The 17,365-nt window shown below is 47.5% G+C and overlaps 1 protein-coding gene across 1 annotated transcript in view; it reads right to left on the bottom strand.

Annotated features, from left to right (window-relative positions):
* The window catches only part of CRACR2A (calcium release activated channel regulator 2A), a 75,277-nt gene that overhangs the window by 14,144 nt on the left and 43,768 nt on the right, over window positions 1–17,365 (bottom strand). Inside the window, 4 exon segments of the mRNA XM_054163920.1 lie at window positions 129–261; window positions 6,128–6,449; window positions 14,333–14,445; window positions 15,199–15,232. Of these exon segments, the coding sequence (XP_054019895.1) occupies window positions 129–261; window positions 6,128–6,449; window positions 14,333–14,445; window positions 15,199–15,232 (602 nt within the window).

The raw sequence follows: 17,365 nt of genomic DNA, 5'->3' as shown, positions 1-17,365 counted from the left end.
CTCAGTTTGCATGTCCTATTCTCCTTTTGGATGATGACTTTTACAACACCTGTATGTTGATCTCAGCAGAAGCTGCTAAGTAATCCTGGAACAAGAAAAATAACAGTAATAATGTTTCTTAAACTTACCTACAGTGGCAGCTGTGCCTGGGAAAAAAGGATCTGCACAAAATCGCCTTAAAAATGAAGTCTTTCCAACACTCGAATTGCCCACAAAAATAATCTTGAATAAGCTGTCTGGGACAGAGTGTATTCTCTCCTCCTTCAAGTAAGAGCCAACATTAGTCTCCATCTGTTACATAAGTCTTGTTGTCTCTCCAATACACTGTGTCTTAAAGGCTAACTGAGATAGGAAAAAGAAGAGATTTTATCCTATCATGTCTTCTGTTGCTCATAAAGCAACATTCTGCTTCTTAAAATAACTCAGCATTTCAGATGTTTGCAATGTTGCATTCTGCAACATTTGAAGTGCAGTAGTTTGGACTGAGCTCTGGAAGTATCCTGAACATGACCCCTAAGTGAGACTGCGTTGAAAAATGCATGAAAATGCCAAAGAGAAAATGGTTAATGTTCATGTGGTGAAGGCACATTATGCCCAGATACTGAATCTTGTCCCAGCATGTGGACAAGTTCCCCCTTCTTCAGGAGGAAGACAAAAGCCAAGGCATTAGCCAGGCCAGCACGCACCCAGAGCATGCAGTGCTTGTGCAAACACCAAATATAGGCAGAATTCTGGCTTCACGCTTTCTATAGGCTGAAGCCAGTTGTTTATGAGAGTGCCCATTGGTCAAACCCAGCCTCGAGGAATCTATAAGTATCACCCCAGTTGGTAAACAAGTTGCCCCCTCTTTCACTTTGTCTCTGTGCTTGCTCGAGAGAACAACTCTCGAGCCACAGCCTCTACCATTGAGCTTATTGTTGTTAGCTTCTGTTATACATGCACACATGCTGAAAGCCTCTGCATCGTGAGAAGCAGTTGGAGGATCATCTACACAGAGGGTGGACCTTCGCTGAGCCTGAGGAGCCCAGCGTCACCACAGCCAGTTGTACCGACTGGGAGAGCCCACCGTGCCACCGGAGGACTGGACCAACCCCCGAGGGTAAGACCTGCCCAGTTACCAGGGAGAAGGGACTTGATCGAGACCGAGTCCACATATGCCTAGCCCCGCTGTATCCGGGCCGACCCCGCAGTTTTGCCTGCTGCTGTGTTCTCCGAGCCCGCCTACCGGCAACCATCACCCCGCCCTGTCATGCGAGCCGACTCCGAGGGCCGACCCTATGGACCGACCCCAACCAGGACCGATCCCTGTCATCTGGAAGGAATCAACCGAGTCCTGAAGGGAACCTGCTTCCGAGCTAAGCCCAGGTTCCATTATTCCCTCTCCACTACTGCGGAGAGAGGAGACAGTAACCCAGCATCGCCATATAACTCGTCTAGGATCCAGTCCAGCGACAGTCATCTGCCGGACCCCCACTTTGCTACAAACAACAGCTACAGAGTATCTTCTACATACTTTCCATCCACTAGCACTCAGATCAAAGTACCCGTGTCTAGCAGAGTAATTGCTGACGTATAGAAAGATTATAATACTGCTGTGTGAGGCCAGCAGCCGCCCACGTCCCGCCGAGTCGCCATCTGGTGGCCAAGCGGCAGAACTGCACCCTTTGTTGTAGAAATATAATAGATCGGTCAATTAAGTTCTAATCATAACATTAAGCCACTTGTGGAATGTATTTCACGAACATGCACTAGAACATGTATGTAAGTTGGTGATTCATCAGTTATTAATAGTTTGATAATTAATACAAATAATATTTTCATAATTCATATTTCATATTCATGGAACATGGTACAACACTTGAATGGACTCTAGTTTCTAATGCAGTCTGAGAAAGTCTTCCCTAGATGTGTCTTTTGAAAAGCTTTCACATGAACAGTAGCCAGGTCAAGTGACACATCTAGCATTTGTGCAGTCTAGGTGACATTCAGCCCTGGGAAGGTGACAGGTTCCATGGGCTCTGCTGAGGAGCACTCAGTACCATGCAGACATCATGCCAGCTTCAAAATGAAAGCTCTGATTGTATCATGAGAAGGTTCTTCTTTCTGGTTGCTGCTTCCAGTTTGCAGTTTTGGGGTGTTGGGCTTTTCCACTGGGCTGGCTGTAGGCTGGTGAGGTGGAAGGGTCCTTTTATCACTGACTTCTGCTGCTGCTTCTGCTTTTGCTGTGCTTTTCTGCAACACAGATAATTGTGCATTATATTATTTTCATTAAACTCTCTCATCTCAACACAGGATTTTTTGTGTTACATTCCCTATGTAGGGGGGGAGGCAGCTTGCTTGTTAAAGCAGACTCTGTTAAACCAGCACAGAGACTCACACCCCCCAACTCATGATGTAGCAAGCAGCAAGCTATCATTTTCTGACATTTTCTTCACCTGCAGTTGAAGTTTATAAGGAGACCTGCCCTGAGAACACTTCTTAATTGAATGCTACTCCTCTTAGTCCAGGCGAGCTGTCAGGAGAGGAAATCAGTCTGAAAGCACTACACAGAATGAAATCGCTTCCAATGTCTACATCTCATGACCAGAAAGTGTTATTCCAAAAGCCAGCATTCAGGAAATACAAAGTTGTAAGAGAAATCAATCAGAGTACAGCTCATTATGGAAGGAGACAAAGCATGACTCAAACAAAATGGCAGGGGTCAAGACACAGCCTGGAGACTGCCCTGAGCAATGGTATGCCATCAGTTGAATAGGCATTGGCAGGCCTGGTCAGCAGGAACATGCAGGAACATGCACATACTTCAGCACCACATGGAGAGAGAGTTTATCAAGAGACTATTCTGCTGTGGGGTTTTTTCCAAAACCTTTAAAAAACAAGCAGAACACCAGCCCAGGCTGGGCCAAGGCACTGACATGTCACAGAAAAAAACACAACTAAATTCCTAGTTCTAAGTGACCTTTGGAAAGTAACTCGTTTACTGCCATGCTGTATCGTTACAAACTGTCCTGCTTGGACAGCAGCACTCTGAGCTGGGTCAGGAACTGGCTGGAGGCTGAGCCCAGAGAGTGGTGGTGAATGGTGCCACAGCCAGCTGGCAGCCAGGCACCAGTGGTGTGCCCCAGGGATCAGTGCTGGGCCCTGTGCTCTTTAACATCTTTATTGATGATCTGGATGAGGGCATCGAGTCCATCAGCAGTAAATTTGCTGATGACACCAAGCTGGGGGCAGGAGTTGATCTGCTGGAGGGTAGAGAGGCTCTGCAGAGGGACCTGGACAGGCTGGACAGATGGGCAGAGTCCAAGGGCATGAGATTGAACACATCCAAGTGCCAGGTTCTGCACATTGGCCACAACAACCCCAGGCAGTGCTACAGGCTGGGGTCAGAGTGGCTGGAGAGCAGCCAGGCAGAGAGGCACCTGGGGGTGATGGTCAATGGTAGGCTGAACATGAGCCTGCAGTGTGCCCAGGTGGCCAAGAAGGCCAATTACCGCAATTAAGAGATGGGACAAAGCTTGATACAAGCAAAGTGTCTCCTTTATTGTACAAAGTCTTTTCTTTCTATAGGCTAACATAATCAAAAGCAACTTGTGATTGGTTGTTAGATGTGTCCATGTGACAGTTGCAGACTCCTGACTGGCTGGCGAGAAAGTGCCAGGGAACACACCTCCCTTGGCAAGGCTCAGACAGGTGTTAGACAAAAGACAAACACACATCTCTTATCTTAAGTTCAGACAGAAAAGACTCTATTGCAATGTTTACCAGCTCCTATTTTCAGGTGGTTGTGTAGCTTCCCTGAGTAACAATGCCCATTGGTAATCAGCTAACTGCTTTTTTCTCGCCACACAGCTTCAGTTTGTTCCCAGGGATTATGGCCCACAAGAGCTAAAACATTTCCTTCTATCAGCTGAGCATTGCTTGGGGTTCTACTCTCTAAATTCAGCCTGTCGGCCAGTGGCATCCTGGCCTGTACCTGGAACAGTGTGGCCAGCAGGAGCAGGGAGGTCATTCTGCCCCTGTACACTGCACTGGTTAGGCCACACCTTGAGTCCTGTGTCCAGTTCTGGGCCCCTCAGTTTAGGAAGGAGGTTGATTTGCTGGAGCGTGTCCAGAGAAGGGCAACAAAGTTTGTGAGGGGTTTGGAACACAGCCCTATGAGGAGAGACTGAGGGAGCTGGGGGTGCTTAGCCTGGAGAAGAGGAGGCTCAGGGGAGACCTTCTTGCTCTCTACAACTACCTGAAGGGAGGTTGTAGACAGGCAGAGGTTGGTCTCTTCTCCCAGGCAGCCAGTACCAGAACAAGAGGACACAGTCTCAAGCTGCACCAGGGGAGGTTAGGAAGAAGTTCTACACAGAGAGAGTGATTGCCCATTGGAATGGGCTGCCTGGGGAGGTGGTGGAGTCACCATCATTGGAGGTATTTAGGAGGAGACTTGATGGGGTGCCTGGTGCCATGGTTTAGTTGTTTAGGTGGTGTTGGATGATAGGTTGGACGCAATGATCTCGAAAGTATCTTCCAACCTGGTTTATTCTATTCTATTCTATTCTATTCTATTCTATTCTATTCTATTCTATTCTATTCTATTCTATTCTATTCTAAACACAATGTTTTCAGCAATCAGCTACAAGATACTTTATGATTTCTTTGTTTAGGAGAAAAAAATGAATTTTAAGAACCAAGATCTAGGGAATGTCCACTTCCTTTCAAGAGGCATGCCTGCCAAAACAGAGAAGGCAGGACAAGTTTGTCCTAGATGGACTTGATGGTCCACCTGGCTTTTGCTGTCCAACAGTCCAATGATGTCATACTCTGAAAATGTGATGCAAAATAAGTTATGTTCAAACCCAAAGTGTGCATTGTATGAAACAATTTCTAAGGATGAAGTTCTGCTCTATACCCCTCTTCTAAAATAACCAAAATCACAACCAAGCAGAGTAATTTTTCCAGTACTTCAAGAATCTAAAAATGAGCAATACTTAACAATGATACTAAAATTAGAAACCAAGCACAGCTAGCTCTGCAGCAAAAGCGGTGCAAGAAGGGCTTCAGACTGCAAAGAAAAGTACCTTCCAGCATGCTGTTTTAAGCATATTGCTTTATTAGTGTGTGGTGAATTCATTGTTCATATGCAGACACAAGCCAGGGCTGGGAAAAAAATCTGGATGTCAGTTTACTAATTGGAAGTCTTCTGAAAAAAATAATTTGCAAGTAAAAATATTTATCCCCTTTATTTCTCAGGTAGTGCAACATCTACCAAAGCTGATTCAAAAGCATCAAAGCATGAAAGATGCCAATTTTTGACAAAAATACCCCAGCTTTAACATAAAATAAAAAAATAAAAAAACTCTTTTTTAAAATAAAAAAGAGTTGCTTCTTTTTTTAGCCAAATGCTGCCTCTCAGTAGATCTTCTTGTGTCATCTATTGCAAGGCTTAACGTCACTTTCCCCAGACTCTGTCAGACATAAGTCTATGCATACATTGTCTCACTCCTTTGCAACATTTATCTGCCCTGTGTTTTCATCTCCCTCTTCAGAGACAGCCTTAATTTGTCATGTTTCAACTTAAAACCAGAAAACCAAATCACTTCTGATTCTCACACATTACCTTTCAGCATCGTTTCATGTTTTCTAAGGTTCTTTAGAACAGACTAGTTGGAAGGAACTACAAAGATATCTAGTACCTCTTCAGGGCTAACCAAAATTAAAGCGTGTAATTAAGGGCATTTTCCAAATGCCCCTTAAACACTGACAGGCATGGGGCACCAACCACCTCTCCAGAAGCCTGTCCTAGTGTTTGACCCCACTCTCAGTAAAGAAATGTTTTCTAATATCAAGTCTGACTCTGACTCCATTTTGAACCATTCCCATGCATCCTTTCACCGGATCTCAGGGAGAAGAATCCAGCACATCCCTCTCCTCCTACCCTCCTCAGGAAGCTGTAGAGAGCAAGGAGGTCACCCCTCAGCCTACCCTGAGTCCTTTGCCACCCATCACAGGACATTAATTCTAGCCCTTCCACCAGCTTTGTTGCCCTCCTCTGGATGCATTCAAGGACCTTCATATGCTTAAACTATGGGCCCATAAAGCTCACACAATATTCAAGACAAGGTCCCCTTTGGCCCCTTACATTTGACAGTCACACCCTTACAGACTGCTCTCTAGAAGATGATGGTGAGTGTTCCATTGATTGTTCTATGTTTTGCTTATCTATTTCCATCTCAGATGTATTCTTATCTTCTCTGGTCCATCTGTTCATCTGCTTATCAACCAGCCTGTCAAGAAGCTGGGGCAGGTGATCTTCCTCAATTGATATTATTCTTTGCAGATGTGATGCTTTAGATATTTCTCCAATGGCTCCAGCATCGAGCTCTACAGAGACAATTCCATTCAGTCCACCAGAATTCCTTCTTCTTGAGTTATTGAAAACACCATCATCTTCAAATGAATGGCTAGAGAGATAAAAGGAAGACCATCACAAAATTATATGCAACCTTAATTCCTACTGTGTCATTCTAGTGTATTTGAAATGAATCCCCTATGTTTTTCACTACTCACAATAAGCATAGTAGATTCAGTCCACCGTCGACAGGAAAATCAGCTCATCATACAATGTTTATATATACACAGCATGTTTGACCATCTGTGGCACAAATCCTTTACTGATGATAAGGGACCTGGGGGTTCTAACCTACAGGCAGCTGATATGAGCCAGCAGTGTGTCCAGGTGGCCAAGAAAGCCAATGGCACCCTGGCTCATATTAGAAATACTGTGTCCAGCAGGAGTAAGGAGGTGATTGTCCTCCTGTACTCAGTACTGGTGAGGCCATACCTTGAGTACTGTGTCCAGTATTGGGCACCTCAATACCAGAGAGATGTTGAGGTACTGGAGCAAGTGCAGAGGAGGGCAAGGAAGCTGTGAAGGGCCTGGAGAATCAATCTGATGAAGAGTTACTGAAGGAGATGGGGATGGTTAGTTTGAGGAAGAGGAGGCTCATCCCTCTCTGCAACTATGCAAAAGTGTGTTGTAGAGAGGTTGGTGCTGGTCTCTTCTCCTAGGTAATTGGTGATAGAACAAGAAGGAATGGCTCAAGATTCAAAAGGGTAGGTTTAGACTGGGCATTAAGATTTTTTTTTTCTCAGAATGAGTGGCCAGACAATGGAATAGGCTGCCCAGGGAGGTGGTTGAGTCACCATCCCTGGATGTGTTTAAAGCTTTGGGATATGGCCAGGCCTAATGCCAGAAGGAGGAGGGGTTGGGGCAGTCTCAGACCTGGCCAGCTGAGACTAAGCTAGCAGTGGCAGGGGAAGAAAGAGCCCTGGGGGTTTTGGGTTTCTCCTCAGGTGGGGAGAAGGGAAATGTTGGGAGGCTCTTGGGTGTGCTGTAATGGGATTCTGTATGCTTTGGGTTTCTTTTGTCACTGTGCTTTGGAGCTTCTGTACAACACTTACTGCTTTTCCATTTAAACTTTCCATCACTTTGCAATCCATTTGTGTGATGAGTGTCATTCTTTTGCCCTGTCAGTGGCAAGAGAGGATCTGCCTGGCCTGAAACTGGGACAACGTTACAGCCTTAAACAGGTGAGGAACTGCTGATGTACCCAGAGAATGGTAGCAGTATCACAGTACCACAGTCTAACTAACGTTGGAAGAGACCTCGAGGATCATCGAGTCCAACCTGTCTCCACAGACCTCACAACTAGACCATGGCACCAAGTGCCACATCCAATCTCCCCTTGAACACCTCCAGGGACGGTGACTCCACCACCTCCCTGGGCAGCACATCCCAATGACAAACAACTCGCTCAGTGAAGAACTTTCTCCTCACCTCAAGTCTAAACCTCCCCTGGCGCAAATAGTTCTTTCTCAGCTTGGCAGCCATTCCAAGTGGAATGCAGAAGGTATTTTTTTTCACCAGGGAAAGTGATGGAGCAGGATAATTCCTGCCAGGAATTGCCACCAGGATAATTCCTGGTGGCAATAACTGCACCTGAAGGATGGCCAAGGGCTCAGGTCCAGCCAACATGGATTTAGGAAGGGCAGGTCCTGCCTCTCCAACCTGATCTCCTTCTATGATCAGGTGACTGCCTGGTGGATGTGGGGAGGCTGTGGATGTGGTCTGCCTGGACCTCAGCAAGGCCTTTGACACCATCCCCCACAGCAAACTGCTGGCTAAGCTGTCAGCCCCTGGCTTGGACAGCAGCACTCTGAGCTGGGTTAGGAACTGGCTGGAGGCTGAGCCCAGAGGGTGGTAGTGAATGGTGCCACAGCCAGCTGGCAGCCAGGCACCAGTGGCATCCCCCAGGGATCAGTGCTGGGCCCTGTGCTCTTTAACATCTTCATTAATGATCTGGATGAGGGGGTTGAGTCAGTCATCAGCAAGTTTGCAGATGACACCAAGTTGGGAACAGATGTTGGTCAGTTAGAGGGCAGAAGGGCTCTGCAGAGGGACCTGGACAGGCTGGACAGATGGGCAGAGTCCAATGGCATGAGATTGAACACATCCAAGTGCCAGGTGCTGCACTTTGGCCACGGCAACCCCATGCAGAGCTACAGGCTGGGGTCAGAGTGGCTGAGAGCTCCCAAACAGAGAGGGACCTGGGGGTGCTGATTGACACCTGCCTAAACATGAGCCAGCAGTGTGCCCAGGTGGCCAAGAGGGCCAGTGGCATCCTGGCCTGCATTAGGAATAGTGTGGCCAGCAGGAGCAGGGAGGTCATTGTGCCCCTGGACTCTGCATTGGTTAGGCCACACCTTGAGTCCTGTGTCCAGTTCTGGGCCCCTCAGTTTCAGAAGGACATCAAGACACTTGAAGGTGTCCAGAGAAGGGCAACAAGGCTGGGGAGAGGCCTTGAGCACAGCCCTGTGAGGAGAGGCTGAGGGAGCTGGGGTTGCTTAGCCTGGAGAAGAGGAGGCTCAGGGGAGACCTCATTGCCCTCTACAACTACCGGAAAGGAGGTTGTAGACTGGTGGGGGTTGGTCTCTTCTCCCAGGCAACCAGCTCCAGGCCAAGAGGACACAGTCTCAAGCTGTGCCAGGGTTGGAGGTGAGGAGAAAGTTCTTCACTGAGCGAGTCGTTCGTCATTGGGATGTGCTGCCCAGGGAGGTGGTGGAGTCACCATCCCTGGAGGTGTTCAAGAGGGGATTGAATGTGGCACTTGGTGCCATGGTTTAGTCATGAGGTCTGTGGTGACAGGTTGGACTTGATGATCTTTGAGGTCTCTTCCAACCTTGATGATTCTGTGATACTGTGAGAACAGTTAGACATTGGAATAATCTCCCCACAGGAGTAATGGCTACCCATAACTGCTCAGTTTTAACTCAGCTTGACAGGATGCTGGGCCATCTCATTTAAGGTACAATATCACCTAGAAAGGCTAGACCAGGTGATCTTTGGGGTCCCTTCCAACCTCTCATGCTGTGATTCAGCAGTAATTATAAGCACCATAGGGGAAGCTAATAACTTACATAGAAAATCTGAATCAGGACACAAGACAAAAGGTTTGCCTGATTTCTAGCCTCATGGAATAGCTATAGCAAATTTATCTACTTTTATTTTCATCTCCCCTCTCCTCCATACTCTGGAAGTATAAAATAAGCCCCAAACCAGACCCTTTCTATGTATAATCTAATTCTCTCTTTAGCAAGTAGGAGAAAGACAAGTTTGTTTAACATGGATGGAAAAAAGGCTAAGCAGGAATTCAGTAGCAGGGGGAATGTAGAGAGGTCCACAGCCTTTGCAGATCAATGACCGCAGCTGCAAGTTGCAATAAAAGAAATGCTGACTTGATAGAGGGAACAAAATATCCTCGTGAGACTGGTGCAGCAAAGGAAGAGGTGCCCAAACAGGCTGTGAGACCTTCACACAGATGTTCAAAAACTCAAATCAACAAGGCCTTGAGCAACCCTATCTAGTTTTGGAGTTATCCCAAACTTTGAGGGCTGACAGACGTCAGAGGTCCTTCCCACCTACGATTTTTGTGCCATAGTTGCTTTTGCCAATTATGCTTCAGTTCTCAGCACTGAGCTTACTAAACTGTGTCTCTGAAAGCTTTCCCTCCTTTCACTTCACGACTTTGTGCCTGCATGGCCATTGTCTTAGCTGCTGTTTCAAACTGAGTAGTCTTCTTTCCAGCCCTTGTCTCAAAGGAAACACTCTAGTGTTTCACTGATACCATCATCTTCATCCTATCAATTTCAAGTTTATAACCACACAGCTGAGAATTAAATTCTCCATGTTTCACCAGTTCCACATCACACACTTTACAACAGAACTCCTGTCTTCTATAATGAGAGGGGAGTTACCACATCAACACAGGGTAACAGGCAAACTTTGACATGGCTCCTGTATACACTTATCCTTGCAGGCAACATACTTTTTTATGTGGAAATTTGTCTCTCCATTTCCAAATCTCTTAAAAGAGCTAAATACTTATATAGTGACAGACATTTTGGGAGAATGGATGCTAGCAAGGGTTCTCCACTTGTTGCCCTGAGGCAAGCCAAGAATGAAGCACTGGGACACCCCAAGGGAGTCAAGGGGGATTCACCCAAGAGGGTGACAAGGCCAGCACAGCTGAAGTGCCTCTGTGCCAATCCACAGAGCTTGGGCAACAAACAGGATGAATTAAGGCCACTGTGCTGCTAGGATGCTATGACACAGAGGCTATTCCTGAAACTTGGTAGGATGACACCCACAACTGGAAGGTAGAGATGGGTGGGTACAAGCTCATTAGGAAGGACAGGCAGGGCAGGAGGGGAGGAGGTGTTGCTCTCTGCATCAGTGACCAGCTGGAATCAGTGGAGCTCCACCTGGGCAAGGATGATGAGCTGGTGGAGAGCATATGGGTGAAGAAGAAGGGGAAGCCAGGGGAAGGTGATGTTACTGTAGGGGTCTGCTACAGGCCACCTGAGCAGCAGAACCAAGCAGATGAAACCCTCCACAAGCAAATAGAAGTGGCTTCATTTTCACAGGCCCTGCTCCTCGTGGGGGATTTCAACCACCCTGACATGACATCCAGCAGCATCTGCTGGATGTCATGTCAGGGTGGTTGCAAATGTTATTTTGCTCCTAAACAACACTGAAGTTGTATACTGAATGGCCAGTTCTGAGATTTTAGTGACTTTAGTGTATGCAGATGTGACAGAGGACAACTCTTCTTTGTTCATGTAGGGTGCATGAGTGTGAACGTGCCCAAGTAAAAGCTGTCAGGTGAAACAGCTCATTTACTGCCTCTACTAAATTCTGAGGCTCTCACTGCATTTATTCAAGGAATATGGCAGATATTATATTTTCATGTGGTTTAGGTACAGACATGGTCTCCATTTGCTCAAAACTCTATCTCCCCCATTCATACTCTAAACAGATTTGTACAGCTTTGGCTTTTTAAAATAAATTGAAGCTGCTCCACCACACAGAAGTCCAAACAGTTGCAAGTCAGAGGCATGTCTGTCAGTTATGAAGTGGGCAAGAAATTCACATTCAGGAAAAGAAAAGAATCAATTTGTTCTCTTCAACCTTTTCCTCACACACACTGAAAAAAGACAAAATATATGTGGTTAACAAAATCAACTGTCTTAATTGGCCAGACGGATGTTACTGTTTGCTCTTCAGTGTGCTGCAGCTTATTAAAGTTCTTTACATAAGCAAATTTATCAACAGGAACTGCTCTGTTTTGAAGTGGTCCTAGTTTTGCCTCTGTGTAATTGCCTCTTCTCATTGTGCAATCTGATATTTTTTATGGTTCTGTTTTTAGAAAACAGGTATGAAATTATTTTAGGCACTTAAACAAAATTGAGAGGTAACCACTGGTGATGTGAAACTGTCCAAACAGCAATATTGAGTGTTTAGAAAAGTCAGGTTCATTGCCTTACATGGGACTGGGATTCTTTTTCTTTTCACATATTTCATGTAAGTATCAAAACTAATAAACATTAAGGCTCATGAATTGTTCTGGATGTTCCTGGAATGCAGAGATGACAGCTTCTTCCTCCAAATGGTAGAGGAACCAACAAGAAAAGGCTATGCTGGAGCTTGTGCTCACCAATAGGGAAGGGCTGGTCACCAACATGAGGCTCGGGGATAACCTTGGCTGCAATAGAACTGAAGATCCTCAGGGCAACTAGGAGGATGTATCCCAAGCTTACAACCCTGGACTTCAGGCATGCAGACTCTGATCACTTCAGGGATCTGCTGGCCAAAGTATCATGGGACAAAGCCCTAGAGGGAAGAGGGGCCCAGGGCAGCTGGGCAGTGTTCAAGGATCACCTTCTCCGTGCCCAGGAGCAAAGTATAGCCACAAAGAGGAAAGCAGGAAAGAATGCTGGGAGACCTGCCTGGATGAGCAAGGAGCTCCTGGACACACTGGCACACTGAAACTCTACCAGGAGTGGAAGAGAGGACAGCTGGAATGGGGGCATGTAAGGAAGCTGCCTGAGCAGCAAGAGCCCTGCTTAGAAAAGCTAAAGCTCAGTTAGAATTCAATCTAGCCAGGGAGAGCCAGGGGAACAGCAAATATTCCTATAGGTACAGTAATGGTAAAAAGAAGCCTGGGGAAGGTGTGGGCCCCTCAGAAAGGAAAGAGGTGAGCTGGTGATGAGTGACATGGAGAAGGATGAGGTTCTCAATGACTTCTTTACCTCACTCTTCACTGGCAAGGGCTCCAGACACTCCCAGAATACTGGAAGGTAATGGCAGGGGCTGGAGGAAGGAACTGCTCATGGTGAATGAAGATCAGGTTGTGACCATGTGAAGAACCTGAGTGTTCAAGTCCGTGGGACCCAATGGGATACACCCAGGGGTGCTGAGGGAGCTGGGGAGGAGGCTGCTAAACTGCTCTCCATCATATTCCAAAAGTCCTGGCAGGCTGGGGAGGTCCCCACTGACTGGAGAAGGGGAAACACCACTCCCAGTTTCAGGAAGGGAAAGAGGGATGACCCAGGGAACTATAGGCCAGGCAGTCTCACAAAGAGGTGGTTGGGCACAATCAGCAGGGCTTCACCAAGGGCAAATCCTGCCTGACAAACCTGGTGGCCTTCTGTGACAAGGTCACAACATCAGTAGATGAAGGCCAAGCACCTGAGGTCATTCACCTGGACCTGAGCAAAGCCTTTGACACTGTCCCACACCACATCCTGGTCTCCAGGCTGGTGCAGGATGGGTTCCATGGAAGGACCATTCAGTGGATGCAGAACTGGCTTGAGGGCCACACCCAAAGGGTGGCTGTCAATGGTCCATGGACAAGTGGAGGCCAGGGACAAGTGGAGTCCCTCAGGGATCAGTACAGGGACCAGGCTTGTTCAACATCTTTGTTGGTGCCATGGACAGTGGCACTGAGTGCACCCTCAGCAGGTTTGCTGATGACACCAAGCTGTGTGGTGCAGCAGACAGCTGGAGGGAAGGGATCCATCCAGAGGGATTTTGGCAGGCTGCAGAGGTGAGCCCATGACAACCTCATGAGGTTCAACAACACCAAGTGCAAGGTCCTGCATCCCAGGCACTGTTAGAGGCTGGGCAGGGACTGGCTTGAGGGCAGCCCTGAAGAAAAGGACTTGGAGCTGTTGGTGGATGAGAAGCTCAACATGAGCCAGCAGTGAGCACTTGCAGCCCAGAAAGCCAATCACATCCTGGGCTGCAGCAATGAAGTGTGGCCAGCAGGTCGAGGGATGTGATTCTCCCCTTCTGCTCCACTCTGGTGAGACCACAGCTGGAGCTCTGTGTCCAGTTCTGGAGCCACTGTTCCAGGAAGGATCTGGAGGTGCTGGAAGGTGTCCAGAGAAGGGCCACGAGGATGAGCAGGGGGCTGGAGCTGCTCTGCTATGGAGACACTGAGAGAATTGGGGCTGTTCAGTCTGGAGAAGAGAAGGCTCCCAGGAGACCTAATTGTGGCCTTCCAGTAACTGAAGGGGGCTACAGGAAAGCTGGGGAGAGACTTTTTAGTCTGTCAGGTAATGACAGGACTAGGGGGATGGAGCAAAACTAGAAATGGGTAGATTGAGATTGAATGTTAGGAAGAAGTTGTTCCCCATGAGGGTGGTGAGAGCCTGGCACAGGTTGCCCAGGGAGGTGGTGGAAGCCTCATGCCTGGAGGTTTTTAGGCCAGGCTGGATGTGGCTGTGAGCAGCCTGCTGTAGTGTGAGGTGTCCCTGCCCATGGCAGGGGGGTTGGAACTGGATGATCCTTGAGGTGCCTTCCAACCCTGACAGTTCTGTGATTCTGTGATTTCTGAAATACATGCTCTGAAGCTCCGAAGGTCTGCCAAAGAAAATGTTCAACACCTCCTCTCTATAGGCCTCATTGTACTCAAACAGGGAACACATGAAAAACAGTTCTTACCTGCTAGATAGCATATTGCCCTCTTTGTCTTTCCCAGTGACAGACCCTGGTCTTTGCTTCCAGCTGGCTTTTGGGACACCTATTTTGCATTTCTGCAGAAATACAAAATACCCCTTATTAATTTCCTCCTGTTGTCCCTTATGGTTAACTGCCTTCATCACTGATGCCTAAATAATGCAGGGGGGAAATCAGAAAACATCCTAGGGGTACAAAATCCAGAACATGAAAACTCTCAATCCTGACAGAACTCATGTGGCCTCAAATACAAGGGCATAACATCATGGAAAGAAGTCAATAGATAGAATTTTTACACTAGCAGCTTCTGGTAGGACTAAGAACACAAACAAGTCTAAATTAAGCAGGCTTAGCCTCCTTAAGCCAGAGTACTTCTGGAATTTCTCAGGGGCTCACTTTTTGTTGCTGGATATAAAGTTAATGCAACCTGCTCTTACCCAGTACTAAGAGGCATTCAGGCATTGATTCAGGGACTCAGATATTGCACTGCTGTAAAAACGTTTCAGGATATTAGCAACTCTTGACTGAATAGATGACCACAATTACATTGTTCCATTTTTAAGTTATTTCATCCTCTCATGACTCTTCCATAGCTCCTCAGAAAATACCTTCACCTCCCTCAAGGTAGCTCCAGCTTTATAATTCTGAAAATGTAGCTCTTTAAATTGTTCAGGAAATTTACAAACCTTATTCTCCAGTGAGAAACAAGCTGATATGAATTGAGAACGGGGCAAACTTCACACAGCACAGGCATTTCTTTCCTGCACAGCCTTTTGATCCCCTTCAAGACTGTTCTAATATGCATGCTAAACATGGGGTTTGGAAACAATAGTATTTACCTGTGCAGTTACATCATGTTCATCTTTGAGGTGCTTGTTCCTCTCCCTGCAAAGATGCTTGTTCCTCTCCCTACAAGTAAAAGAAACACTGAGGACAAATGCTTAGAAGTGCTGACATTTCTGCTCAGCACCAGCAGTCAAACTGGACAGCTGGCAGTGTAAAAGGCAAGACAAATGCACTTTAGTTTGTCATATCTCCATTCTTGATCATGCTTTATATTCTCACCACAGCCAAGCCAGTTCCTTGTCTGGGTCATCGCATTTCCATAGGGCTATGATGATTAAAGCAAGCTGGCACACGGCCCTCAAAACAAATGTTACACAATCACAAAGTATCTTTGGTTGGAAGAGACCTTCAAAGATCATTTAGACCAACCTTCAACCAAGCACTGCAAGGTCACCACTGAATCAAGTCCCTAAGCACCAGGCCCACATGCCACTTTAAATACCTCCAGGGATGGTAACTCCACTGTTGAACTCAGCAAACTATCCCAACGTTTGCTATTCTTTCAGTGAAGAAATAATTCCTAATACCCAGCCTAAACCTCCCCTGGAGGTCCATTTCCTCTAGGCCCCATAGACTTGAGCACATCTAAGTAGCAGAACAGATCACTGATCATTTCCTCCCACATTATGGGGACTGCACTCTGCTCCCCATCCCTGTGGTCCAGCTCAGGGAGCTGGCCCCTCAGGAAGCAGCTGGTATTGCGAACAAAGTAGGCATTCATCAGCTCATCCTTTTCCTTGTCCTTGGCCACCAGGTTTCTCTTTGCATCCAGCAGTGGGTGGAGACTCTCCTTAGCAGTTCTTTTACTGTGAACATATTTATAGAAACATTTTGTGTCACCTTTAATGACAGTGGCCAGATGAAGGCTTAGCTGAGCTTTGGCCTTTCTAATTCTCCCTCTGCAAATCCTTGCAATAACTTTGTACTCTTCCTGAGTTGCCAGCACTCCAGTTTGTTTCTCACACATTTTTTGCTTACTCTTCTCTCTACTGCTGCAGTGTTTTCAACCCTTTCTTACACATGTTTTCCCAGAGGTACCACTGTCTTGGCTGAGTGGCTCAGCTGTGGTAATTTGGCCATGGCTGGGGGGCCAGATGCCCACCAAAGCTATGACTATCCTAAGTAGATGGACAGGAGAAAGGGAAAATATAAACAACATGGATTTAGGATTTAGGAAGGGCAAATCCTGCCTCACCAACCTGATCTGCTTCTATGCCCAGGTGACTGCCTGGTGGATGTGGGGCAGGCTGTGGATGTGGTCTGCCTGGACTTCAGCAAGGCCTTTGACACCATCCCCCACAGCAAACTCCTGGCCAAGCTGTCAGCCCCTGGCTGGACAGCAGCTCTCTGAGCTGGGTTAGGAACTGGCTGGAGGCGGAGCCCAGAGAGTGGTGGTGAAAGGTGCCACAGCCAGCTGGCAGCCAGGCACCAGTGGCATCCCCCAGGGATCAGTGCTGGGCCCCATCCTCTTTAACATCTTCATTGATGATCTGGATGAGGGGGTTGAGTCAGTCATCAGCAAATTTGCAGATGACACCAAGCTGGGAGCAGATGTTGGTCAGTTAGAGGGTGGAAAGGCTCTGCAGAGGGACCTCGACCGACTGGACAGATGGGCAGAGGCCAACAGGATGGCATTCAACAAGTCCAAGTGCCAGGTGCTGCACTTTGGCGACGGCAACCCCATGCAGAGCTACAGGCTGGGGTCAGAGTGGCTGAGAGCTGCCAAACAGAGAGGGACCTGGGGGTGCTGATTGACAGCTGCCTGAACATGAGCCAGCAGTGTGCCCAGCTGGCCAAGAGGGCCAATGGCATCCTGGCCTGCATTAGGAATAGTGTGGCCAGCAGGAGCAGGGAGGTCATTGTGCCCCTGGACTCTGCATTGGTTAGGCCACACCTGGAGTCCTGTGTCCAGTTCTGGGCCCCTCAGTTTCAGAAGGACATCGAGACACTTGAAGGTGTCCAGAGAAGGGCAACAAGGCTGGGGAGAGGTCTTGAGCACAGCCCTGTGAGGAGAGGCTGAGGGAGCTGGGGTTGCTTAGCCTGGAGAAGAGAAGGCTCAGGGGTGACCTCATTGCCCTCTACAACTACCTGAAAGGTGGTTGTAGCCAGGAAGGGGTTGGTCTCTTCTCCCAGGCAACCAGCACCAGAACAAGGGGACTGGAGGTGAGGAGA

This window comes from Dryobates pubescens, chromosome 8 (genome assembly GCF_014839835.1).
Source record: "Dryobates pubescens isolate bDryPub1 chromosome 8, bDryPub1.pri, whole genome shotgun sequence".
In the NCBI taxonomy this organism is placed as follows: domain Eukaryota; kingdom Metazoa; phylum Chordata; class Aves; order Piciformes; family Picidae; genus Dryobates; species Dryobates pubescens.
Note: the sequence above shows the minus strand (reverse complement) of the source record. Positions and strands in the feature narration are given on the sequence as shown.